This window comes from Pelophylax lessonae (assembly GCF_965119305.1).
Source record: "Pelophylax lessonae genome assembly, chromosome: 1".
In the NCBI taxonomy this organism is placed as follows: domain Eukaryota; kingdom Metazoa; phylum Chordata; class Amphibia; order Anura; family Ranidae; genus Pelophylax; species Pelophylax lessonae.
In genome coordinates, this window is record NC_138768.1 from 235,609,939 (window position 1) to 235,637,231 (window position 27,293).

The window sequence follows — 27,293 nt, forward strand, 5'->3', positions numbered from 1 at the left end:
ACCGCCCCGTGGAGGGGCCCGCGTTCACCCCAAAACCCTCCAGGGGGAGAGGAGGTGACAGCTACTCACCATACCAGAAACAAAGCGGGCACCATTCCAGACAGAACCCCTCGCCTTCGAAATGGGGGGGGGGGGGGGACAGTCGGCCAGGAGGAATGCTGCAAATCGGGCAGAGATCCAGGTGTATGCAACCTCGTGAGGCGTTTAACTCGCAGGCCAGCCCCGTCCGGTAGGGCTATGTCTCGGTCGAACCAGCGCGGAGCTGAGGTTTCGCGCTCGCTGGCCAGACTGGGGTGACCACTGGATCTAGATTATCCAGCCTGTCGCCCAGTCCGGCAGTTGATTTTAGATCTCACAGGAAAAACCAGGAGAAAAAAAAAAATCTATCTAAAAGAAAAAATTTAGCCAGGACCAGAGATCCCAGCAATGAACTAGGTCCTTATTCCCGACTAGGCAGAAAAACAAAAACTGAGTACCTATAGCAGAGAGAGAGGGGGGGGGGTATACCCCCTGGGACTGCCCATAGGCGTAGCCAGACTTTTTTCTGCCTAGTGTCCTACCCCTGTAGGGGACAGTATAACTCTATGGTTAAGAATATCAGGAGCTGTGTCTTTCAATGAACGAAAGAGAAATAAGCATTGTTGTTTGTGTCAGGAAAAGAAGTCTGATTGTTGGTCTTAATGGGAAATAAAATAAAATCCCATTGCTGGTGTCAGTGGGAAAAAGTCCCATCATTGGTGTCAATAGTAAGAAAATAAGTCGTAACATTGGAGTCAGTGGGAGTAACACAAGTCCCCACAATGGTGTCAGTGGGAATAAAATTCATTCCATTGTTGGTGTCAGTGGGAATGAAATAAATCCCATTGTTAGTGTCAAGTGTTAGGGCAAGATCCTTTTGCAACCACAATAAAAAGGCCAAAGCAAACCATCCCCTATGAGCAGTGAATTACTTCAACAGCAAGGGTTGCAACCTGTGCAAGTTCTACTGTTTTTTCACCTTCCCCCCACCCATGCTGAAGAGCCCAGAATATAATGCATCTTCTATTACAGAAAACTGGTGTTCCAAATCTTATTGTTACCCTACATCACTGCTACAAGGTCAAGCTTCATGTTAAACTTTTCCCAATAAGAGGAATCTTAAAAGGCTTCCAAACATCTCATTTTGACAACTAAGAAAAGGCTGATTTGATCAAATGCAGTGGTCTTCACCAAGACATACAATTCCTTTTTAAAGAATATGACCAACCACATGTCAAAATGATCACTTACCATATTTATCCCATTTTCTAAAAGATGAGATCATTTCACCAAAAATGATAATATCTCCAGAGTGTATGGCCAGAAAAAATGCAGTGTAGAGCAAGAATGTTCATAGATTTGATTTTGTTATTTTTTTTTGTTTAAACTTATTAAAAAGGTAAAATTTAGTAATACTGTATTTTTGAGTTTAGTACAATTGCAGGGTTTCCTGGATTTTAGAAGTTAACCCGTTTTACTTGTACTCTGGAGATGCTTTACAGTGATTGTAAAGTTTTTTTTTTTTAAATAACAAATATGTTATACTTCCCTCCTCTGTGCAGTTGGTTTTGCACAGAGCAGCCCAGATCCTCCTCTTTTAGAGTCCCTCGTTGCTGCTCCTGGCCCCTCCCTCCCATCGAGTGCCCCCACAGCAAGCAGCTTATTATGGTGGGCACCCGAGCCGAGCTGCAGCTCTGTGTGTCCATTCAGACAAGGAGCTGTGGTTCAACCCCGTCCCCTTTCTCTCCTAAATGGCTAATTGACAACCGTGGGAGCCAATGGTGCCGCAGCTGTGTCTCAACCAATCAGGAGAGAGAGTCCCGGACGGCCGAGGGACTCATGGACAACGCCGGAGAGAGAAGGGGTTCAGGCAAGTATTTGGGGGTGCTGCAGAGGCTGCTACACCCAGAAGATTTTTTAATGCATAGAATACATTAAGATAAAAAGCCTTCTGACTTTACAACTCCTTTAAAAAAATATAAAAAGCAAAGAGAAGGTCAAGTTAAGGCTCCATGATGAAGAACCCACATCTTATAATATATATTATAATATAATATAATATATGAAAAAAAAAAACACTAATCTTACATCAAAATATTATATTAAATATCATATAATGAAATGTGCACACTAATGGATGCTTACATAGTGTTTCCCTGATAGAAATAGCCAAGAAATGGAGAGTTATCCATGGAGGACTGGACACACAGGAACGGAAACCAATCTGGTGCATGATTCTTTTCCTGGACGCTACAAAGCTGGTCAAATGGTGGAGAAACATTGCCACCAAAAACTCCAGAGTAACAAGAACCATTAAAAAGTGCAATCATGCTGGAGTTGCATTCCTATAAGAACATAAGACAAAAACATATCTTGTTAACAGTGCTTTCAAAGAAATGAAACCATTTATACAAAGAGTGCCACAATGGGGCTCTGGATAGAATTCTGTTTTTATATTTCTTTATTAAATTTTCCAGGTAAAAAATTATTTACAACACTCCAATCGCTGGAGAATTTTTTCATATACATTTTACACATATTACCTTTTATCCCTTTTTTTTTTCCCCCCCTCCCTTCCTTATCCCTCCCCCCCCCCCGTCTCTTCTTATCATTCGACTCCTATTATTTCTCTGTATTCCCTTGTGTCCTTAAACTCTTGCCACTCATCCCAAATCTCCTCTTCATTCCCCTGTTCTTCCTCCTCCCAGGTCCTCAGCTGCTCCAACTTTCTTATTTTCTCTACTTTTAACAGCCATTCTTTCCTGGAGGGGGCCTCTTCTTTTTGCCAATTAAAGGGAATCAAGCTCTTAGCTGAGTTTAATAAGTGAGGGAGTAATGTTTTTTTATATTGTTTCACTGACATATGGGTTCCATGAAACATGAATTTCCAAGGATCCAAGGGAATATCTATTTTAGTAATTTTACTTATTAATTCTATAACTTCACTCCAGAATACTTTAATTTTTGGGCACTCCCACCATATATGGGCTATAGTCCCTACCATCTGACATCCCCTCCAGCAAAGTCTTGAACTCTCTACCTGAATTCTTCCCATCTTATCAGGAGTGTTGTACCACCTTGTGATCAATTTATAGTTCATCTCCTCCGTGTTGGTGTCTATCGCGGATTTATGTACTAATTGAAGGCTCTTATCCCACTGTTTGTTGTTACTACACGGGCCGAGGTCTCTTTCCCATTTTTCTTTTAATGTTATTCCTCTCTCTTTTGTTATTGTTAATAGTATTTTATACACATTCGAAATATTGTTTATTATCTTATCTTTAAGACATAATTGCTCAAGAGGGCGGAGGTCGTTTTTATCTCTCAATGGCTGCGGTAGTGACAATGTGAAGTGCTTTAGTTGGATATACCTCCACTCATTTATCTTCCAGTTTTCTTTCCTTTGTTTCAGCTCCGCCAAGGTTATAATTTTCCCCTTCTCTACTATATCCCCTAATTGTGCTTCTCCTTCTTCTATCCATTTACCCAATTCCTTCTCTTCCCCTGGTGCAAAAAATTTTGTGCCCTGTAACGGGATCAGTGGTGAATTGTGTTTCCAATTTTCTTTTTTATGTATATTATCCCAAACCTTAATAGCATGTCTTGTGATTATATGCGTGTTAGTGTCCAGATTTCTAAACCTCTCAGGTATCCATATAACTTTTGCTAGGTGTGTACCACTCATCGTGCTTTCTATTACCACCCAATTTCTATCATTATTTTTTTTTGTCCATTCTATCACCCTTGTGAGTATTGCTGCAAAATAATAATTTTTAAAGTCGGGTAGGGCTAGTCCCCCTTGTCCCTTACCTTTACATAGTGTAGTGTACTTTACCCTTGGCTTTTTGTATTTCCAAATAAAGCGGGATATTAATCTTTTCAGTGTTTTAAAAAATACTTGAGGTAATGAAATCGGAATCATCTGGAATTTATATATAATTTTTGGCAGGATTATCATTTTTATCGTATTTATTCTCCCTATCCAGGAAAAAATTCTCGGAGATAATCTATTTAATTCTGATCTTACTTCATTCAGAAGTTCTAGAAAATTTGTTTTGTAGAGTTTTTCTGGAGTTGGGGTTAATTTTATCCCTAAGTATTTAATCTCATCTTTTCTCCAGTTGAACTGAAATTCTTTTTTTAACATCTCCTCTTCTTGTTTAGGGATATTAATATTTAATATTTCTGATTTTTTTTGATTAATTTTTAAATTGGATAATTCTCCATATTGTTTCATTATTTTAATTATGTTGGGCAAAGTAATCCTCGGATTACTTATGTAAAGCAGGATATCATCTGCAAAGGCAGATACCTTATGCTCCACTTGTCCCACCTTTATGCCCCCGATGTCCACACTATTTCTAATAGTTGCCAGTAGTGATTCCAAAGATAAGACAAATAACATCGGAGACAAGGGACATCCTTGTCTTGTTCCATTGAGCATTTTAAACGAGTCTGACAAAGTTCCATTGACCTTTACCTTTGCAGTTGGTTGATTATACAAAGTTTTGATCCAGGCTAACATTCTAGGTTTTATTCCCAACTCCACTAGGGTGTTTATCATGAACTCCCAGTCTACCCTGTCGAATGCTTTTTCCGCATCTATTGACAGAAGTAGACTGGGAGCTCTGCTTTTTACCATATGGTCTATCAACAGTATAGTTTTTATCCCATTGTCCCGTCCCTGTCTCCCCGGGATGAATCCTACTTGATCATTGTGTATCCACTCCCTCATTAGGTTCTTCATTCTAGTGGCCAAAATTTTTGTGAATAATTTAGTATCAACATTAAGTAGGGAGATGGGTCTAAAACTAGAACATAGTACCGGGTCTTTTCCCTCTTTCCGTATAACTGTGATTGATGCTGACAGGGCCTCTCTACTCATCTCGTACTGAGTCCCTATTCCGTTTATATATTCTTTAAATCTTGGGATTAAAATGTCCTTAAATTTTTTATAATAACCTATGGTAAACCCATCCGGTCCTGGGCTTTTACCTAGACTCGTTTCTTTAATAGCTCTCTCTATTTCTTGTTCTGAGATTGGTCTTTCTAGGAATGTTAACTTTTCCTCATCTATCTTTGTCAATCCTGCGTCTACAAGGTATTTTTTGATTTTCTCCCTCCTTTCTGTTTCATTCCCCTGTATCTCACCTTTCTTTACTGCATACAGATTTGCGTAGTAGTTTTGGAATTCTTTGGCTATTCCTGTCGTTGTTTGAATTATTTCCCCATTTTTAATTTTATCTACAAAATTTTTTCCTTTCTTCTTTTTCAGGATTTTTGCTAGGTTTTTCCCAACCTTATTACTTTCAATGTATTTTTCTTTTATGCATCTTTTCATTTCCTGCTTTATTTCCTGTTCTAGTAGATCTTTCAATTCTTCTCTCTTCACCTCAAGTAAATTATTTATTAATATATCTTGTGTATTTTTATGTTTTTGCTCTAATTGATGTACTTCTGTCATTAGCCTAATCTTATCTTTTATTCTTTCTTTTTTCCTTTGGGTCCCCTTTGAGATAAATATGCCCCTCATATAAGCCTTATGAGCTTCCCATACCATGTCTTTTGGTGCATCTTTTGTATCGTTTATTTGAAAATAGAATTCCAACTCTTTCACTATTTCTTTTTCCCACTTTTTATCTCCAAAAATCTCCTCATTTATTTTCCAAGCATCCATCCTAGGCCGCTCTTTCGCCATTTTTATTTTTACCATAATGGGGGTATGGTCCGACCAAGTCTTGACCCCAATCTCAGCCTTCTGGATAGAATTCTAAGAGTTTGGGGCAAGTATAGCTAACATGTATGGATTATAAAGCATATGTTAAATAAAATACTTTAAAATTAAACCCTCTTCTTAGGGACTATACTTATTACTCTGCCTCCACAATCTACCCATGTAGACCATATCTGGGACCAGCAACATTTTCTACCAGAGCTCTCCAGAGCCAAAATCCAATCAGTTCCATGGTCTGACTATGATCATATCATACAAATATTGCAACTCCCTTGTACAAAGACCCAAAGAGACCACCTGGTCACTTACTGACGCATTATTAGCTCACCTAGATAAATCTGGAAAAAAATTTTTTTACTACCACAGGTTATTTCTTAAACCAGAAGGACTCTGTCTCCTTGTCAGCTATGGTGTGGAAAGCATACAGTGTGGTCCTTAGGGATCAACTCTCAAAAGAAGAAGGCAGAGGAATAAATGCACACTGTAAATCAAAGCAGAACTGGAGCAAGTCTCCCCATTGCACAAAACAAACCTAACACCACGCACTCACAACCACTTAGATAAGATCAGGGCAGAACTGAATCTATGCCTAACGGACATTGCGGAAAAATAACTCTGCTGGGAGAAACAAAAGATTTTACAAAAAAGCAATAAACCCAACCCTAAGCTAGCTAAATGTTTGTGATGCTTTCAAATTACCCTTGGATCAAGCCAGAGCAGACTCACCAGTAACCCTGTCCAAATATTTTTCAAATTCCATTGCCAGTTATCCCAACTTTAGACCCACCTCACTGCTAAATACTGATGTGAAGCCCTTAGCTAAAATTCTGGTCACCAGAATAAACATATTCTTACATAAACCTAAAGTGTTACTAAAACCGTGGTCCTTGCATTCACTATATCTGGTCTCCCACACTACACAGAACATGGAAATGCAATTGATTTCATAAATATAAACTGCTAAATACATTTTCTTCTCAGCAGTATATAGCAGTATTGTGACTTCTATCAGTGTCTGGTAAAGCTTGTAGGAGGAGTTTTCATTCTGCTCTGATTATCCTATGAGGCTGCAAGACATCTGACCCTCTGTCTGGACAGTGCTGATTGGCCTTGTGCTGATCACATGCACTCTCCCAAGAAAAAAGCAACACACACCAAAACAGAGGACGTGCAGAGTGACTCAAAAAGCTCTGTCTTCTCAAGAGATAGATTGGGGACAGTGGAAGGAGAGGATCACAGAAGAAAGGGTAAAACAGCCTTTTTACAGAATGTGGAGGATTAACCCCTTAGGATCCACAGTGAGTATAACAAGCATGCTTTACTGTATATACAGACTGATTTTACCGTTGTGCATTTAGTAACACTTTAATCACAAAGATCATGCAGGCTTTGTACTTGCAGGACAAGCAAGTGACAATGTGTGGCACGATAATACAGCTCATACATGTCACCAGATGCAGACCTCTGGCTGCCAGACTGCTCTCCTTAGATGCCGACAAAACATTTGGCACATTATTGTGGCAATACATGTTTTCTGCACTCTGTAAGTGGGACTTCAGGGAAGGATTTCTAGTATAGATTGCAGCACTATATACTAAAGCCTCAACGTCACTAAGATAAGCAGGCTTTAGTTCTGCGCCTTTCCTTATTTTCCAAGGCACACCTTGGCCTCTAGAGCCTCTAGCCGTAGCAATGTGAGCAAACACTTAGATTCACAGCCTTTAGTTCATGGACACCGAACACAAAGCCATGCTATTCGTAGATTATATCCTTCTGAATATTTACACTACACACAACAACCATATTGGACGTTTGGTACTTTCAGGACTTGGATTTATTGAATTCAAGTTGAAAGCACTAAATGTCACACAGTCAGGAAGAATTATCACTTCACTTGACCCTCATCCTTACCTTTATTAATATCACCTCCTCCTTTGACTTCCTATATAAAGCAAACTATTCACCCCGACTTAAGCTCAATAGCTGATTAAGCTGACTTAAGTACAATAGTAGATTTTCAAACAAGTGTTTGTACAAAAAATAGTTTGTACATTCAAGGACTGGACAAATGTCGCTCAAAATTTAATTTGCGTTCAACATTTGACTTTGGAAAGAATGTAATTTTCTGAATGAAAACTGCATACACTGTTAGAAATTTGTTAGTTTGAGGAAAAATTTCCATTCTTTGAACTTTCTCATCAATGTGGTTGAAATTTAATGTTCATTTGCCCCCATAAACTATTCAAAAGTTGAACAACCATTCTTTAATCAATACATTTCAAACAATATTCTACTGGTGTATAGCCAGCTTTAGGAAATGCTTGAGCCTTCTAACCACCTGGTGTTCCATCCCCTTGTCTTGGTGCGGCAGAATACACGCTATTAAAGGGTCATATCTACTCCTTAGATATCTGAGAAAGGGATAGAATTTGGACAATAGCAGCAAAATGTTCCACCAATATCTTGGACAAAGAAAATGCACTTAGTGCTATTCCACTGGTATATGGATCACATGGCAAAATTGAATCCTATTGCCTCCCCACTTTGTTTTCAGAGATGCAAGGCACAGGGCACTCTTCACCAGATTTAGTGGCAAAAACTATGGAGTATACAACTTAATAAAAACCATTCTTAATCAAAACCTAGTTTGTAACCCCTGGGAAGCCTTAAGGCGGAACTTTACCTGAAAATGGAAGGTCCGTTTATCCTCCTTCTCCACCCACCCCCCACACACTCCCCACGTTTAATCTCTTCTCATTGCAAACTTTTTATTTTCCCCAGGGAGTGCATACCTAGTATGACAGGTACCAATTCCCACTTCTGCTTTTCAAAAATGAATAAAATATTTATATCATTAAAATTAATTGTTCAGGACTGCCCATTTTGTACAACACAGGTAAAAAAGTACGACAAAAAAAAAAAAAAAAAAAAGTCATTGCTTTCTATAGGACCCACTGCCACCATTTTACTGTATTGGAAATCAACGCTTGCTTATCCAGGCTATAAATGAGTCAAATTCTGAAATAAGTTTCTTTTTGAAAATTAGATCTATGAGTTTTCGTTTGAATTTCGCACCATTAGTGGGCCGCAGCAACAGCCGATTTTGTACGTCTATCGAGTTTGAGTGATCGGGCATGATGGAAATTTTTGGAAAAACAAACTATTTTCTAATCAACGATGGGAAGAATCACGTAAGAAATATTAAAATCGAAAAAGAAATGCGCATATGCACAAAAAGGTGAAATTGAAGGCTTGCTTGGTGGAAAGCAATGGTAGCATCATTGGATCACAAAACACACAAAATCAAGATTTTTGAAAGAAAATTTGTGCAGGAATTTGATCCATATATGGCCTGCATTGGACATACTAGCAATCAGTACCTGCCTCAGGCTGCACCTGTTGCTTACCTTTCCTAGTGAAGGCTGAATAGCTCAAAACACTATTCTATAGTTACTGCTTTCGCGTTTACCTCTCCACTCTCACTGTTTGTTGATCTTTGCAAAGCTCCAATCACCAAATCTTCCCAATGCTAACATTGTTTACTATAATGAGGTTATCCTTTTTTTTTTTACTACAAGAATATACTGTACATTACAACAAAATTTGATTACATAAACTCTTACTTGATCACAACAGCAGAGAATGTCACATGCTCCAGCTGTTAGATTACATGGGCACGATCCTAGAGGTTGGTACACTTGATTGGGTATCACAGTTTCATTATCTGTCAACAAAACAAAACATTTTAATGCTAAATGTACATCGTTTAAGAAGAATTCCAGCTTATACCATGCAAAAACATCTGTTAAAGTAGAACTGTAGGCAAATATTTTTTAAGGGATGGTGTTTTTTTTTTTTTTTTTGCCATCTGTGTCCAATTGTGGAGATTTCATTTTAACTACTGTCTCATAGCCAAACAGGAAGTGAGAGGAAATTCCTGCAAATTAAGGGATTTCTTTCGGGGACCCCCAGGTCACTAGAACTAGTGCCCCCATGGGAAGATTTCCCCTCTATTACTGTTTTGTGAACAACCCAAAATTCTGCATTTTCTTTTACTTTCACTTTCAGTGATAACAGTAAACACAACAAATAAAGAGGGTGAATGGGAGTTTTGCCTTTAGTTATATTTTAACTCATCTTATTCCAACTGGGTAAATGGGTTTTCAGCATTGAGTCACTGATATGATCCCAAGAGCCATTAAATGCAAAAGCAGCTCAAAACATCTTGATACAACTTAGAAGCACCTTGATGCAACTTTTAGGCTAGGTTCACATCTATGTGTGTGGCTGTGGGAATCGCATCTGTTCCCACATCTGCAACCAACCACAGCCAAATCGCGCTGTTCATAGAAGAAGACGCGCAGGGCTGCCATTCATTCTGAATGGCACCCCCACGCATCTCAGCACGTGTGTGGGGAAATCTCATGGTCAAATTTCCCTGTGGCCACATCTTTGAAAAGGTGTATGCACTTTTTTTTTTTTTTTGCGGAATAGCAGGCACAGCAGCCCATTCATTTGAGCGGGCTGCCTTGCCTGCGCGAACGCGGCCCGCACAAACGCAGAAGTGTGAACCTAGGGTTAAGCAAATCAGAAGCAAATTGCATTTGACTTGACTGATATATATATATATATATATAACCCTTGCCTACATCACAAACTGAAGAGACCACCAGATTACCAACAAAATGGACTAAATCAACGAGTGTGTAACAATAATACCATCAAAAAATAAAAAATAAAATGAGCAGGTAGGCTGTGCTCCCTTTATGCATTTTAAAGTAGACTATCTTTTTTTTTTTTTTGTTTACTGTGTTTTTTGACCTTTTTTTTTTTTTTGTCTTAATTTTTTTTTTTAATTACTATAATACTCTGAAAACTACTATTATGTCAAAAGGACAAACTCAACAGAATAAATTATACCATAGTCAAATCTAATAAAGGGCCATGCACATTAGGCTTATAAAACACTGCTTCTACATGAGTTTTGCATTTTGCCTGTAGAAGCAACTCAGTGTTATCCTATGTGTCCATGCACACTAGGGTGTTTAGAGGCACATTTTAAAGTAGTTGTAAAGGCTTAGAGATTTTTATCTTAATGTATTCTAATGCAATAAGGTAAATAACCACCTCTGCTACATGTGTTTGCCCAACCCCCACCTTTTACTTTCCCGAGCCCGATCCTGATCCATTGACGTGCACAAGAGCAGCAGCTCTCCCGGCTCTGTCCCGCCTCACTGCACAGATTAATAACAAATTCTGTAATGAGTGAGTGGGGGCAGCAGGGCCAAGCCCCCCTGTCTGTGTCAATGGATGCAGACAAGGCGGTTCTGGAGCACTTCTTATGGGTGTACTCGCCAAAGAGGAACCAGGAGTGCCACCGGGTGAGTATACAGAGCGGGTAAGTATAACATGTTTGTTATTTCAAAGGAAAAAAACCTGAAGGTTTATTGTCGCATTAAGCTCATTGTTTAGAGGCAGAAAAAAAAAAAACTCTTCTGGTTTGCATTTTTGAGAGGAGCTTTCTGGCAGAAAAAAAAAAAAAACGCTTGATGCTCCTGAACACTTGTACAATAGCGCTCTATATGAGCATTTTTTTCCAAAAGAACTGGTGTTTTTATAAGACTGGTGTGCATGGACCCTATACAGTATATTTGTCCTAAAAGTGACAATTGTGAATATTGTTTAGCAAGGATTCTATGAGGCATTGTGGAAAAAATTTACATCCAGTTCATTCCAAATGAGGGGCGGAAATGAGAAAAAGGATTAAGTTCAGTGTTAGGCCCCTTTCACACTTCTATTCTAAACGGTCCGCCTGTCAGTTTTTCAGGCTCGATCTCTGAGCAGCACGGCTCTGTCGACGGAACAGAGCCGTGTGAAAGGGGCCTAAGTCATTACAGTTGCTGTCCCTGAATAGTACTTATACAGAAAAAATGACATGTTTATTTTACCCATTACCTGATACAAGCCCTATAAAAGTAGTGTTGATATAAATTTCAGCGTGGATTAGTAGACTGCTGATGGGTGCGTTATTCTCACAAGCTGTAACTTGAAGTGTTTCCACAATACACAGATCCTCAGTGCAGCAATTATTTTCATTGATGGCACATAGAGTAAGATTCTTCTGTGATGTCACTGTGACTTTAAATACATTCTGCCAGAAAAATGCAAATATGTTGGTATTATCAACATTATTAATGTTTATTTGGGGCTCGTTTTTTTTTTTTTTTTTTTTTTTTTTTTATATATCACAGGTTTTTAAAGTTGTAATAAAAGCAAAAATGTTCTATATTGCAGCCTACAATCCTTAAAAGCGTGGCTGGATTCATTTTCTTAGGTTCCCCCCCCCCCTTACTTTCAGATGGTGATCTGGCCAGTAAATGCTTCCTGTCCTAAGATGTCTCCACACTGGATAGAGGAGCAACAGAGACACATTTGGACAGCAGCATTGTCATTCTGGTAAAAATGTAGTGTAAAGCCCCGTACACACGTGCAGAAAAGATTCGGCCGACGACCGATCCGCCGATTTTCGGCTTGTTAGTATGATGCTTCCGACAGCGCACTTTCGGCCGAACAGAATCTGTCGTGCAAGCATTAAAATTTTTGTATGCCGACACCAGAATGGCTGATTGTTCGCCAGTCAGCACAGAATTCGGCCGACAGACAGCAGATTTGCAAGACTGGGCATGCTCAGAAAAGAAAAAACACAGGGAAAGTTAACCATCACATGACATCACTTCTGCAGTCGGCGGACAAAATTCGTGTGCAGTCTTTTGCACTTTTCAGCGGACACGACAGCCCGGGGACAAAAGACGGCCGATCGGTCGGCCGACGATCGGTACGTGTGTACGGGGCTTTAGTTATCTGTACTAACAGATTGACATGGACTTGACTAACAAATTAAAGCTGAACTCCAGCCAACGCATTTTCAGCAGATGCAAACAGTTTTTTTTTCTTTTTTGGAATAAATAATAAAATATTAAATAAATGAATACATTTAATTAAATCTGACCATTGTAAGCACCCCTGTGAGTGTTAAATGGATTGTCTCAACACTAACTGCTACTTTTGCTGGACAGCTTGGTCTGTTATAGGGCTCTTTCACACGGTCCGCCTCCGTAGGCGGATCTCTGCTGCTCAGCGGGGATCGATCAGCCGATCCCCGCTGAGCCGGCGTATGACAGCTCAGTCTCCGCTTGCAGTGCGGAGAGGGAGGTGTCACAGCCCCCGCTGCTCTCTATGGGGGATCGGATGAGAGCGGACCGCCTGTCTGCTCTCATCCGATCCGATACCTGAACGGATGGAAAAATAGGGTTTCCATCCGTCCAGATTTCACGGACAGGATCGGATACGGATGGCAGCGGGTGTCTCCGCTGACATCCGCTGCCCCATAGAGCTGCATGGAGGATCCGATCACATCCGCCTAAAAAAACTGACAGGCGGATCTAATCGGATCGCCCGTGTGAAAGAGCCCATAGGGAGTTGAAAAATGACAGACTTACTGGTCAGATCCCCAGGTGAAAAAAAAAGGCCAAAACAAAAAAAAAAAAAAAAAAAAACAAATGCTACTACTACATCTGAGAATAAGGAATTTAATAATATACAAGTATAATTGTAGTTTTTGAAAATAGAGCATATATCATTTGTACAAAGTTCTTTGAATGTATTTTACTCACCGTCTGTGTCCCAACGTAAGCTGAAGACCAGTTGTCTAAATTATTACTCCCACTGCAACTTTCCACAGGTGCAGAAACTAAAATGACATAGTAAAGCTTAGTGTTATGTAGCTATTCCTGTAAGTGATTTGGGCTATAGGAATATGTACTAGTTTTAATAAAAATGAAGACAACATTCAACTTACTGGTATCTGTAATGACAGCAAGGAATAAATTGACAGAAGATGCATTTGTAACAAGGTATGTAGTCACTTCCGGTCCAGACATAAATATTGTAGAAGGAAAGAAACCTGAAAGGCAGATCATCAGAATTAGGAAGGCATCTTTAATTTGTGCAAATTACATTAAACATTATTTACATTTGAGAACAAATCTTTAAAGATTCAAATGAGAACATGCTTATACCATTAGCAGCATAGTTGCTGACTTTATAAACATAAATTCCAAGCAAGCTTAAGGCTAGGATCACACTAATGTGGTGCGGGAAACGTTGCGATCCATGTGCATTTTCCACAGCGCAATCAAATCACACTGCTCCTGCAATCCGCTGGGGGTGTAAATGTAAGCCTAAAGACACCGCAAATGCAGGTTACAAACGCAGTGCGCACCTGATCACATGGTACAAAACCACCATGCAATTCAGTTGTAGTGTGGTTCCAAAATTGCTGCATGCGTGTCTTTGGTGCGATTTGAGCCCATCTGTACAGTTACGTCTTACGCAATAAAGGTTTATTGAACAACAGACAAGTCCCATGCTATCAAATCTGAGGGCAATTTTATCATACTTCTAAACCCATTATCTGTCTTAGGCTGGCCATACACTATACAATTTTCTTGTTCAACTTTGCTTTAGATTTACCAAAACCATGTGATATAAGGTCAAACCTAAACACTTTCAATTTGTATGTAATCAGACAGGCCCTTGCACTACATAGTTTAAGGTAAATCTAAAGGAAATTGAATAAGAAAATTGTATAGTGTATGGCCAGCCTTAGCCAAGAGGACAGGGGTAGGAAATTGGATGGATGCATGACTTAACCTACATTCTGCCTTTAAGGTGTATACTTGTTATGCTGTACACACTGGCTTTCTTTTGGTATTAGACATTTTATACACAAACTGGGACTGTTTACACCCATTTACTCCTAAGCCCCCGTTCACACTGGGGCGACCTGTCAGGCGACCTGGTCGCCTGACAGGTCGCCTCGCATAGAGAAGCTGTGGACCCGTTCTAATAGAAGCGACACAAGTCGCTCCAACTTAGAAAAAGGGTCCTGAGCTTCTTTGGGGCGACCCGGAGCGACCTGCATAGACTTCAATGTTATAAAGTCCGTGCCGGCCACTCCGAGGTCGCGGTGCGAGCAGCGCGCCGCGACCTGTGAGGTCGCCCCAGGAAGTAGCGTCGCCCCAGTGTGAACGGGGCCTTAGTGTGTGTGTATTATTGCACATTTTACCATTTGTTGACGTTCATTTTAAAAATGTATTCTTATGCACTTACATTAATTTAGCGGGCCCAGGGATAAAAATTGTGAATCAGCTTCCATCTTAGGCTTTGTTTGATTTGCAGTTGCCATGGTGCTGCACATATGATCAGTTATAACACCAGACATTTGAAGGCTTGACAGTATGGTTGAGGAAACAAGCAACTGAGTTATTCATGGCATTCCTAGAATGTAACTGTTTTAATAAAAAGTTTAAGTAGTTGTAACCTTTAAAGGGTTTATTATTGAGTTGGCCCACCCTTTGCAGCTATAACAGCTTCAACTCTTCTGGGAAGGCTGTCCACAAGGTTTAGGAGTGTGTCTATGGGGATGTTTGTCCATTCTTCCAGAAGAGCATTTGTGAAGTCAGGCACTGATTTTGGACAAGAAGGCCTGGCTCCCAGTCTCCGCTCTAGTTCATCCAAAAGGTGTTCGATCGGGTTGAGCTCAGGACTCTGTGCAGGCCAGTCAAGTTCCTCCACCCCAAACTCTCTCATCCATGTCTTTATGGACCATGCTTTGTGAACTGTTCCAAATCATTTGGTGGAGGGGAGATTATAGTGTGGGGTTGTTTTTCAGGGGTTAGGCTTGGCCCCTTAGTTCCAGTGAAGGGAACTCTTAAGGTGTCAGCATACCAAGACATTTTGGACAATTTCATGCTCCCAACTTTGTAGAAACAGTTTGGCCCCTTCCTGTTCCAACATGACTGGACACCAGTACACAAAGCAAGGTCCATAAAGACTTGGATGAGCGAGTTTGGGGTGGAGGAACTTGACTGGCCTGCAAAGAGTCCTGACCTCAACCCGACAGAACACATTTAGGATGAATTAGAGCGCAGACTGCGAGCCAGGCATTCTCTTCAACATCAGTGCCTGACCTCACAAATGCTCTTCTGGAAGAATGGTCAAACATTCCCATAGGCACACTCCTAAACCTTGTGGACAGTCTTCCCAGAAGAGTTGAAGCTGTTATAGCTGTAAAGGGTGGGCCAACTCAATATAGAACCCTACGGACTAAGACTGGGATGCCATTAAAGTTCACGTGCGTGTAAAGGCAGGTGTCCTAATACTTTTGACAATATAGTCTACTTTAACCACTTAAGCCCTGGAGGATTTGGCTGCTCAAAGACCAGGGCCTATTTTGCGATTCGGCACTGTGTTACTTTAACAGACAAGTGCGCGGTCATGCGACGCTATACCCAAATTAAATTGAGGACTCAGGACACTAGTATAAATGTAAGCCCCCATTGTGGTTAGCTGATTAGTGGGCAGGGAGGAGGAGGAGGGAGGGAGTGGGCTGTCATTTTTTTTTTTTTTGAACATGTGACCAGTAGCAGAGGACTAGAAGCTCCTTCTGCTTAAGTTTTCCTGCAGACAGGCTGGGAAAGATCTGGGTCATAGGATAGCTGTATATTGATTAGGAAAAAGGTATTAGGATTTTTTTTTTTATTAAAATATTTACAGTGCCTTCATCCATATATAGAAATAGAAGGGACAACGCACAGTACACAGTGTGTGTTTAGTATCACTTTAAGGTTTATCTAAACCAAAGTACAGAAAAAATGTAATACACTGCAGCTTATCAGTCCTTGGATGTGGTAACTGCAATTGTTTCCTTGAACAGATATTAACCACTTCAGCCCCAGGAGATTTTAACCCCTTCCTGACCAGGCCCTATTTTGCGATTCTGCACTGCATTATTTTAACGGATAATTGCGCGGTCGTGCGACACTGTACCCAAACAAAATTTACGTTCTTTTTTTCCCCCACAAACAGAGCTTTCTTTTGGTGGTATTTGATCACCTGTGCGATTTTTCCTTTTTGCGCTATAAACAAAAAAAAGAGCGATGATAGAGAGGGCCAAGAGGAAGCTCTTCTGGGCTCTGTGCATAATGATTGCCTTTCTTTTCTATGGGGTCCGCTCACACCTGTGTGACTGTCTGCTTTAGGGACATAGGTCTGTGTGCATGCAGTGGTGCAATCTTGTATCTGCAGTCTATGGGTGTCTGATTGCAGCATCTGGGGATCACAGGACACTTTTTACATTAGTCATGGATGCTCATGCATACTGTACTGTACTGGCCCCTTGTGCATAAGCATTTTCATGAGTTTAACCACATGACAACAAGCCCCACCCACTAGCAACCTTCACTTTATATGACTTTCATTGGACAAACAAATAAAAAAGGCAGAATGCATGAAAACACACAACAGGAAAATGAGGATGCAAAGGTGTGACCCTAGCCTTACTTTGTATGGATTGCACTTATACCAGAATAAAGGCTGGCACTTGTATCAATGTGAACCTAAATCAGAGAGGAGCCCAGGAGAAGCCTTTGTGGCTGACAAAGGTCGGAGTTGGCACCTTGTGGGGTCTGATTTCTGGCATTTCCCCCATGCCCCACCTGGCAGTGCTGGCCTACACTGAAAGGCAAGAGTCAGGCTGCTATAAGGGAAGAGCAGCCCCCCCCCCCCCCCCTATTCCTCACCTGTGATGACCTGGGCTTCTGTCCCAGCTGCCAGCACCACCAAGCCTATGACAAATAGCCCCGGAGCCGCCGGGACCGCCATCCCTCAGCTCTCCGCACAGTCGGTTGCTAAGAAGTCATGTCAATGGGAGCGTTGCGTTCCACAGTAACCATGGCCTCATCCACCAATCACTTCGAGAGCCTACGGGTCCCTATAGCAGGCAAACTATCTGTCCTCTAGAAGCTCATCCCCCAGGGCGGCCCGTCTGCTCTGCCAATCAGCACAGGCTGGCCATCCCGGAAGTGCTGTGCGAGGAGTGAGCCGTGGAAAGGAAGCGACGTGGAGTGTAGAGGAGAGTTTATCCGTGACATAGGAGCCCGGCCCACAGCGGCGGACACTCACCATGGGGTCCCTGTTCCGGAGTGATCCTATGTGCCTGGCACAGCTCTTCCTCCAGGCCGGCTCGGCGTATGATTGTGTCAGCGAGCTGGGGGAGATGGGGCTGGCAGAGTTCAGGGATGTGAGTATTTGCTGCCTTCTCTGTCTCCTCACTTGTAGTCTCCTTTTATGTTCCAGGAGGTAATGGTGACAGTCCATAGTGATAGGTGTATGGAGCCTTCCATTGGTAATGGTGACAGTCCATAGCGGTATATGTATGGAGCCTTCCATTGGTTATGGTGACAGTCCATAGTGATAGATGTATGGAGCCTTTCATTCATCAGCTGTCCCTTCCGTTGGTTATGGGGACAGTCCATAGTGATATCTGTATGGAGCCTTCCATTGGTTATGGTGACAGTCCATAGTGATAGGTATATGGAGCCTTCCATTCATCAGCTGTCACTTCCATTGGTAAAGGTGACAGTCCATAGTGATATCTTTATGGAGCCTTTCATTCATCAGCTGTCACTTCCATTGGTTATGGTGACAGTCCATAGTGATAGGTATATGGAGCCTTCCATTCATCAGCTGTCACTTCCATTGGTTATGGTGACAGTCCATAGTGATAGATGTATGGAGCCTTTCATTCATCAGCTGTCACTTCCATTGGTTATGGTGACAGTCCATAGTGATAGATGTATGGAGCCTTCCAGTCATCAGCTGTCACTTCCATTGGTTATGGTGACAGTCCATAGTGATAGGTATATGGAGCCTTCCATTCATCAGCTGTCACTTCCATTGGTAAAGGTGACAGTCCATAGTGATATCTTTATGGAGCCTTTCATTCATCAGCTGTCACTTCCATTGGTTATGGTGACAGTCCATAGTGATAGGTATATGGAGCCTTCCATTCATCAGCTGTCACTTCCATTGGTTATGATGACAGTCCATAGTGATAGATGTATGGAGCCTTTCATTCATCAGCTGTCACTTCCATTGGTTATGGTGACAGTCCATAGTGATAGATGTATGGAGCCTTCCAGTCATCAGCTGTCACTTCCATTGGTTATGGTGACAGTCCATAGTGATATCTGTATGGAGCCTTCCATTCATCAGCTGTCACTTCCATTGGTAAAGGTGACAGTCCATAGTGATATCTTTATGGAGCCTTTCATTCATCAGCTGTCACTTCCATTGGTTATGGTGACACTCCATAGTGATAGGTATATGGAGCCTTCCATTCATCAGCTGTCACTTCCATTGGTTATGGTGACAGTCCATATTGATAGATGTATGGAGCCTTCCAGTCATCAGTTGTCACTTCCATTGGTTATGGTGACAGTCCATAGTGATAGGTATATGGAGCCTTCCATTCATCAGCTGTCACTTCCATTGGTTATGGTGACAGTCCATAGTGATAGATGTATGGAGCCTTCCAGTCATCAGCTGTCACTTCCATTGGTTATGGTGACAGTCCATAGTGATAGATGTATGGAGCCTTCCAGTCATCAGCTGTCACTTCCATTGGTTATGGTGACCTTCCATAGTGATAGGTGTATGGAGTCTTCAATTCATCAGCTGTCACTTCCATTGGTTATGGTGACAGTCCATAGTGATAGATGTATGGAGGCTTCCATTGGTTATGGGGACAGTCCATAGTGATAGGTGTATGGAGCCTTCCATTCATCAGCTGTCAGTTCCATTGGTAAAGGTGACAGTCCATAGTGATAGGTGTATGGAGCCTTCCATTGGTAAAGGTGACAGTCCATAGTGATAGGTGTATGGAGCCTTCCATTGGTAAAGGTGACAGTCCATAGTGATATGTTTATGGAGCCTTCCATTGGTAATGGTGACAGTCCATAGCGGTAGATGTATGGAGCCTTCCATTGGTTATGGTGACAGTCCATAGCGGTAGATGTATATGGAGCCTTCCATTGGTAATGGTGACAGTCCATAGCGGTAGATGTATGGAGCCTTCCATTGGTTATGGTGACAGTCCATAGCGGTAGATGTATGGAGCCTTCCATTGGTTATGGTGACAGTCCATAGCGGTAGATGTATATGGAGCCTTCCATTGGTAATGGTGACAGTCCATAGCGGTAGATGTATGGAGCCTTCCATTGGTAATGGTAACAGTTCATAGTGATAGTTGTATGGAGCCTTCCATTGATTAAGGTGACCGTTCATAGTGATAGGTGTATGGAGCCTTCCATTGGTAATGGTGACAGTCCATAGTGATAGGTGTATTGAGCCTTCCATTGGTAATGGTGACAGTCCATAGTGATAGATGTATGGAGCCTTCCATTGGTAACGGTGACAGTCCATAGTGATAGGTGTATGGAGCCTTCCATTGGTAATGGTGACAGTCCATAGTGATAGGTTTATGAAGCCTTCCATTGGTAAAGGTGACAGTCCATAGTGATAGGTGTATGGAGCTTTCCAATATCAGCTGTCACTTCCATTGGTTATGGTGACAGTCCATGGTGATAGCTGTATGGAGCCTTCCATTAGTAAAGGAGCCAGTCCATAGTGATATCTGTATGAAGCCTTCCATTCATCAGCTGTCACTTCCATTGGTTATGGCGACAGTTCATAGTGATAGCTGTATGGAGCCTTCCATTCATCAGCTGTCACTTCCATTGGTAAAGGTGACAGTCCATAGTGATAGGTGTATGGAGCCTTCCATTGGTTATGGTGACAGTCCATAGTGAAGGGTGTATGGAGCCTTCCATTGGTTATGGTGACAGTCCATAGTGATAGGTGTATGGAGCCTTCCATTGGTAACGGTGACAGTCCATAGTGATAGGTGTATGGAGCCTTCCATTGGTAACGGTGACAGTCCATAGTGATAGGTGTATGGAGCCTTCCATTGCTAATGGTGACAGTCCATAGTGATAGGTGTATGAAGCCTTCCATTGGTAAAGGTGACAGTCCATAGTGATAGGTGTATGGAGCTTTCCAATATCAGCTGTCACTTCCATTGGTTATGGTGACAGTCCATGGTGATAGCTGTATGGAGCCTTCCATTAGTAAAGGAGCCAGTCCATAGTGATATCTGTATGAAGCCTTCCATTCATCAGCTGTCACTTCCATTGGTTATGGCGACAGTTCATAGTGATAGCTGTATGGAGCCTTCCATTCATCAGCTGTCACTTCCATTGGTAAAGGTGACAGTCCATAGTGATATGTTTATGGAGCCTTCCATTGGTAATGGTGACAGTCCATAGCGGTAGATGTATGGAGCCTTCCATTGGTTATGGTGACAGTCCATAGCGGTAGATGTATATGGAGCCTTCCATTGGTAATGGTGACAGTCCATAGCGGTAGATGTATGGAGCCTTCCATTGGTAATGGTAACAGTTCATAGTGATAGTTGTATGGAGCCTTCCATTGATTAAGGTGACCGTTCATAGTGATAGGTGTATGGAGCCTTCCATTGGTAATGGTGACAGTCCATAGTGATGGGTGTATTGAGCCTTCCATTGGTAATGGTGACAGTCCATAGTGATAGATGTATGGAGCCTTCCATTGGTAACGGTGACAGTCCATAGTGATAGGTGTATGGAGCCTTCCATTGGTAATGGTGACAGTCCATAGTGATAGGTGTATGAAGCCTTCCATTGGTAAAGGTGACAGTCCATAGTGATAGGTGTATGGAGCTTTCCAATATCAGCTGTCACTTCCATTGGTTATGGTGACAGTCCATGGTGATAGCTGTATGGAGCCTTCCATTAGTGAAGGAGCCAGTCCATAGTGATATCTGTATGAAGCCTTCCATTCATCAGCTGTCACTTCCATTGGTTATGGCGACAGTTCATAGTGATAGCTGTATGGAGCCTTCCATTCATCAGCTGTCACTTCCATTGGTAAAGGTGACAGTCCATAGTGATAGGTGTATGGAGCCTTCCATTGGTTATGGTGACAGTCCATAGTGAAGGGTGTATGGAGCCTTCCATTGGTTATGGTGACAGTCCATAGTGATAGGTGTATGGAGCCTTCCATTGGTAACGGTGACAGTCCATAGTGATAGGTGTATGGAGCCTTCCATTGGTAATGGTGACAGTCCATAGTGATAGGTGTATGAAGCCTTCCATTGGTAAAGGTGACAGTCCATAGTGATAGGTGTATGGAGCTTTCCAATATCAGCTGTCACTTCCATTGGTTATGGTGACAGTCCATGGTGATAGCTGTATGGAGCCTTCCATTAGTAAAGGAGCCAGTCCATAGTGATATCTGTATGAAGCCTTCCATTCATCAGCTGTCACTTCCATTGGTTATGGCGACAGTCCATAGTGATAGCTGTATGGAGCCTTCCATTCATCAGCTGTCACTTCCATTGGTTATGGCGACAGTCCATAGTGATAGCTGTATGGAGCCTTCCATTCATCAGCTGTCACTTCCATTGGTAAAGGTGACAGTCCATAGTGATAGGTGTATGGAGCCTTCCATTGGTTATGGTGACCGTCCATAGTGATAGGTGTATGGAACCTTCCATTGGTAATGGTGACAGTTCATAGTGATAGGTGTATGGAGCCTTACATTGGTAATGGTGACAGTTCATAGTGATATGTGTATGGAGTCTTCCATTTGTAAAGGTGGCGGTCCATAGTGATAGGTGTATGGAGCCTTCCATTGGTAATGGTGACAGTCCATAGTGATAGGTGTATGGAGCCTTCCATTGGTAATGGTGACAGTCCATAGTGATAGGTGTATGAAGCCTTCTATTCATCTGGCACGTCCATTGTTAATAGTGACAGGTGTATGGAGTCTTCCATTCATCATCTGTTGCTTCCATTGAGGAGTTCACTGATTGGTCAGGGAGGTGTCCTGTCTAATCTGCACATGTCTGTGTGATGGGGATGGGAACCTGGTTGGCAAACACAATCAACCGATGGCTCTTCAATGACAGGGAGACATCCCTGTGGGCTGTGTATTGTTCCAAGTGTGCCAATGGCCTGCAGTGATTGGTGGCTGCTGCGATGAAAGTGTGTGATGTTACAGTACAATGGAAGGCCTGCTTATACTGTCCTTGTGAATGTACTTGTACAGCACAAAGTTGGATTTCACACTTGTGCAGCTCACGTCTTCCACATCACTGGGTATAAAATCTACAGTTAGCATTATTTATAGTGAAGAGGAACTCCAGCTGAGTACTGAATGTCCTGAACAGAATACAAAATGTTTTGCGAATGGACTAGGGAAGGGCAAAATGCAGGATACCTAAATCCCCGCAATGGTGGAAGTTGGGCGCTGACAGTAGTATCAAACAATCTAATTACTGGATTAAACTGGCCATACATTGTACAGTTTTCTTAATCAATTTCCTTCAAATTTCCCTTCAACCATGTAGTACAAGGGCCTGCCTGATTACATACGCATTGCAAGTGTTTAGGTTTGACCTCATATTTATATGGTTTTGGTAAATCTAAAGGAAAATTGTGCAAGAAAATTGTATAATGTATGGCCAGTCCTAAAGGCCCGTACACACGATACGAAAATCGAAAGTATAATTTAGTCCGACAAACGATCTGCTGATTTTTGGATTGTTAGTATAGTGCTTTCGACAGCCGATTACAAATTTCCGGACGACAAAAACTAGATGTGCAGGCTATAAAATTTTTATCAGACCTCAACAGAACGTCCGATTTTCGCGGGACAGAGATGAAAGTTGCTCTTTAAAAATTATCATTTAAATCAGGTTGATTTAACATTAAGCGCCGGTTCACATTGCAGCGACGCTACTTAGCAGCGCACCGCGACCTCGGAGCGGCCGCCACTGACTTCATAACATTAAAGTCTATGGCGGTCGCCTCCGGGTCGCCCCAAAGAAGCTCCGGACCCTTTTTCTAGGTCGGAGCGACTTGTGTCGCTCCTATTAGAACGGGTCCGCAGCTTCCCTATGGGATGCGACCTGTGAGGCGACCAGGTCGCCTCACAGGTCGCCCTAGTGTGAACCGGCACTAAGCCTTTTTATTGTGATTTAAATCAGATCTACTCTGATGTAAACACTCAAAAGTCACACAAAAGACACATCTAAATGTTGTCAATGCGACCCTTGTGCAACAGTTGTCCCATCTTGCAGAGGCACATCCAGTCTACATGTCTGTTTTTGACCCCTGCCAAAATCACACATTTTTGGGGTCGACGAGTGAATGGCGCCTAAGGGAGGGTTATAACCGCAAATTTTTTTTTTTTTTTGTCATCTGTGTCCCAGTGGGGAGATTTCTGTCCTAAAGTCACAACCGGTAGAAGAAATCCTTCCAAAGTTGTCATCAGAGCTGGCATCCCCGTTGGAAGATTTCCCCTTTATCCCTGTTCTGGTAACCACTCGAAATTTCAAATATTTCTTTCACTTTTGGTGAGATTAGTAAACAGGAAAAATGGGTTAAATCCTCCTAAAAGAGAAGACCTCCATAAAAACCAGACAGGGATTCTAATCCCTCCCCACTCTTTACAAAACAAAATGTTTTTTTCTTTTAAGGCATTCAAATTCTAGCTTGCTGGTAAGATTATGTAGCACAGTTGTGAACCTTATAGAAAACAAATTCTAAGCAATCTCAACAGTGTAAATACAGTACTTTCTCCCCTGCTTCTCATGCCACTGAATAGGAACAAACTAAAATTAAATGAACTCCTGTTACCTAAAGGAGAAGCAAGGACAAAATCGCTTTGGCCTCACTTCTCCTTTAAGGGACTTTTTCCATAGGGACTTGCAGACAGTTACTTGATCCTCTGCTCTGGCAGCTCCTCTAGGCTGCTAAACAACCTCTTCTCCCCTGTGCTCCGTCAATCTATGGTCCTCTCAAGCCATCAAGATTGATGCAGTGGAAGGGGGGGGGGGGGGGTACAGGCATTTCAGGGTTAAAACAAGTGCCAAGGAGATGACCTATTGCCTTCCAACCACTTTTCAATCACTCTCTGAAAAGCGATCTATCATGGATTGCTTTTCAAAGAGGCAGCAAGGGGTGCCACTAAGTGTGATCAAGCTCTTAGAGAGCTCTTCCTGTCCTGACATATATTAGAGAAATTCTCCGCAACAGAGACATGGAAATACAAACCTGACAGAGACCCTCCTATGCGGTTATATATAAAAAAAAAACACATCTCTTGTTGTATAAGGTTTGGAAATTCTATCTGGATTTTATTATTCAGTCCCTAAGAGGAGGAATTACCCCCCCCCCCCCCCCCTCCACATTCCCTGTCCAGTTGACAGCTGTCAGAACAGGAAGAGGCAAGAAATCTACTGTGTGGGGCAATTTCAGCATGTTAAACTTCCTGACTAAATCCAAAACAAACTCGTTTGTATGGTCTGCAGGTTCATCTGGCCATGTTGCTAAGTGAGAAACTGACATGCATACCAAAGTGATAGAAAACATATTTAAGTAGCTTAGTGTAACTAATATGTTATAAGTAATTATTTCAACATCAGTCCAGGCCAGTTGAGGAGTGCTATTATTAGTACACTGCCTGGCCAAAAAAAAAGTCTCCACTAAGGCTCCATTCACACCTGGGCGTTTTCAGCTCCAAAAACGCTCAAAAGAAACGCTTCCAAAACGCCCAACAAGTAAAACCCCATTCATTTAAATGGCCCCTGTTCACATCTGAGCGTTTTGCAAAACGCCTGTAGCTGAAAAAAGTACATGAGCTTCTTTTTGGGCTGATTACCAGCGTTTTTGATAGATGTCAATGAAAAACGCCTGAAAAAATCGCGGTAAAAATCGCGGTAAAATCGCTGTAAAAAACGCTACGCTCAAGTGTGAATGCAGCCTAAAAAAAAATTAAAATAAAAAAGTTCACACACTCTAATATTTTGTTGGCTTTGATTACGGCATGCATTCGCTGTGCCATTGTTTCGACAAATCTTGTGACATTGCAGAAGCTTATTTCCAACCACTGTGTTGCATACATTTTTCACCAAGATCTTGAATTGATGATGGGATAGTCGGCCACTGCCCAAAACCTTCTGCAGCACATCCCAAAGATTCTCAATGGAGTTAAGTTCAGGACTCTGTGGTGGCCAATCCATGTGTGAAAATGATGTCTCATGCTCCCTGAACCACTCTTTTGACAATTTGAGCCCGATGAATCCTGGCATTGTCATCTTGGAATACTTCCATTCCATCAGGGAAGAAAAAATCCAATGATGGAATAACCTGGTCATTGGGTATATTCAGGTACAGCTGCAAGAAAACGTATGTGAACCCTTTGGAATGATATGGATTTCTGCACAAATTGGTCATAGATGATGATCAGATCACATTTTAAGTCACAATAATAGACAATCACAGTCTGCTTAAACTAATAACACACAGAATGAAATGTTGCCATTTTTTTATTGAACACACCATTCACAGTGCAGGTGGAAAAAGTATGTGAACCGTTGGATTAAATAACTGGTTGAACGTCCTTTGGCAGCAATAACTTCAACCAAACGTTTCCTGTAGTTGCAGATCAGACGTGCACAACGGTCAGGAGTAATTCTTGACAATTCCTCTTTACAGAACTGTTTCAGTTCAGCAATATTCTTGGGATGTCTGGTGTGAATCGCTTTCTTGAGGTCATGCCACAGCATCTCAATTGGGTTGAGGTCAGGACTCTGACTGGGCCACTTCAGAAGGCGTATTTTCCTCTGTTCACATACTTTTTCTTGCAGCTGTAGTCAGCTGACCTCATTCTTTGGGCACATGCAGTAACTATCCAATTGGTGTATTTTATGCCCTACAGTTACAAAGTTCTAAAGTTTGAAGCGTATGTAAACTCTGTGTTGTACTGTGGCAGGCAGCCGCTCCTGGGCGAATCGCCGTACATGTACGGCGCTCACTCTCAGGAGTCTCGGGGGCAACCGCGCTCCACCGGCGGCGCAGTCCTGCCCCCGCTTGTCAGAGGGGAAGCCGATGCGTGTGTCAGGCGGCTCTGATTGCTGCCTGACACCCGCGATCGTTCCCCGCTGAGAGAGAAGGACGGTCAGCTGTTGTAAACACAGCTGACCGTTCTTCTCCCTGGAATGATCACAGAGCCCATGTGATCCTTCTATATAGGATCACAGGTCTCTATGGTCATCTCAGAAGCCACGCCCCCCACAGTTAGAATCACTCCCCTAGGGTCACATTTAACCCTTTGATCACCCACAGGTTTAACCCCTTCCCGGTCAATGACATTATTACAGTAACCGTGCATATTTTTAGCACTGATTACTGTAGTAATGTTACTGGTACCCCCAAAAGTGTCAAAAAGGGCAGTTAGGGGTCCGATCTGTCCGCTGCAATGTTGCAGTCCTGCAAAAAATTGCAGATCGCCGCCATTACTAGTTAAAAAAAAACCAAAACAATAAAAATGACATAAATCTTTCCCGTAGTTAGAAAACGTGATAACTTTTGCGCAAACCAATCAAAATACGCTTATTGCAATTTTTTGATTTTTATTTTTTTACCAAAAATATGTAGCAGAAAACAAATTGGCCTAAAATGTTAAAAAATTTTGATTTTTAAATCTTTTTTTTTTTTTTTTTTTTTTGGGAATGTCATATAGCAGAATGTAAAAA

The 27,293-nt window shown here is 41.9% G+C and overlaps 2 protein-coding genes across 2 annotated transcripts in view; one reads left to right on the plus strand and one right to left on the minus strand.

Annotated features, from left to right (window-relative positions):
* The window catches only part of TCTN2 (tectonic family member 2), a 60,133-nt gene extending 42,562 nt beyond the window's left edge, over nt 1–17,571 (minus strand). Inside the window, exons 1-6 of the mRNA XM_082256624.1 lie at nt 17,395–17,571; nt 13,611–13,715; nt 13,426–13,502; nt 11,708–11,903; nt 9,376–9,476; nt 2,164–2,363 (exon numbers count right to left, since the gene is read on the minus strand). Of these exons, the coding sequence (XP_082112750.1) occupies nt 2,164–2,363; nt 9,376–9,476; nt 11,708–11,903; nt 13,426–13,502; nt 13,611–13,715; nt 17,395–17,476 (761 nt within the window). The 5' untranslated portion in view covers nt 17,477–17,571. The remainder of the gene's footprint in view (nt 1–2,163; nt 2,364–9,375; nt 9,477–11,707; nt 11,904–13,425; nt 13,503–13,610; nt 13,716–17,394) is intronic.
* A 97-nt stretch (nt 17,572–17,668) lies between these two features.
* Nucleotides 17,669–27,293, plus strand: part of ATP6V0A2 (ATPase H+ transporting V0 subunit a2) — a 162,093-nt gene continuing 152,468 nt past the window's right edge. The window contains exon 1 of the mRNA XM_082256661.1: nt 17,669–17,894. Within this exon, the coding sequence (XP_082112787.1) occupies nt 17,778–17,894 (117 nt within the window). The 5' untranslated portion in view covers nt 17,669–17,777. The remainder of the gene's footprint in view (nt 17,895–27,293) is intronic.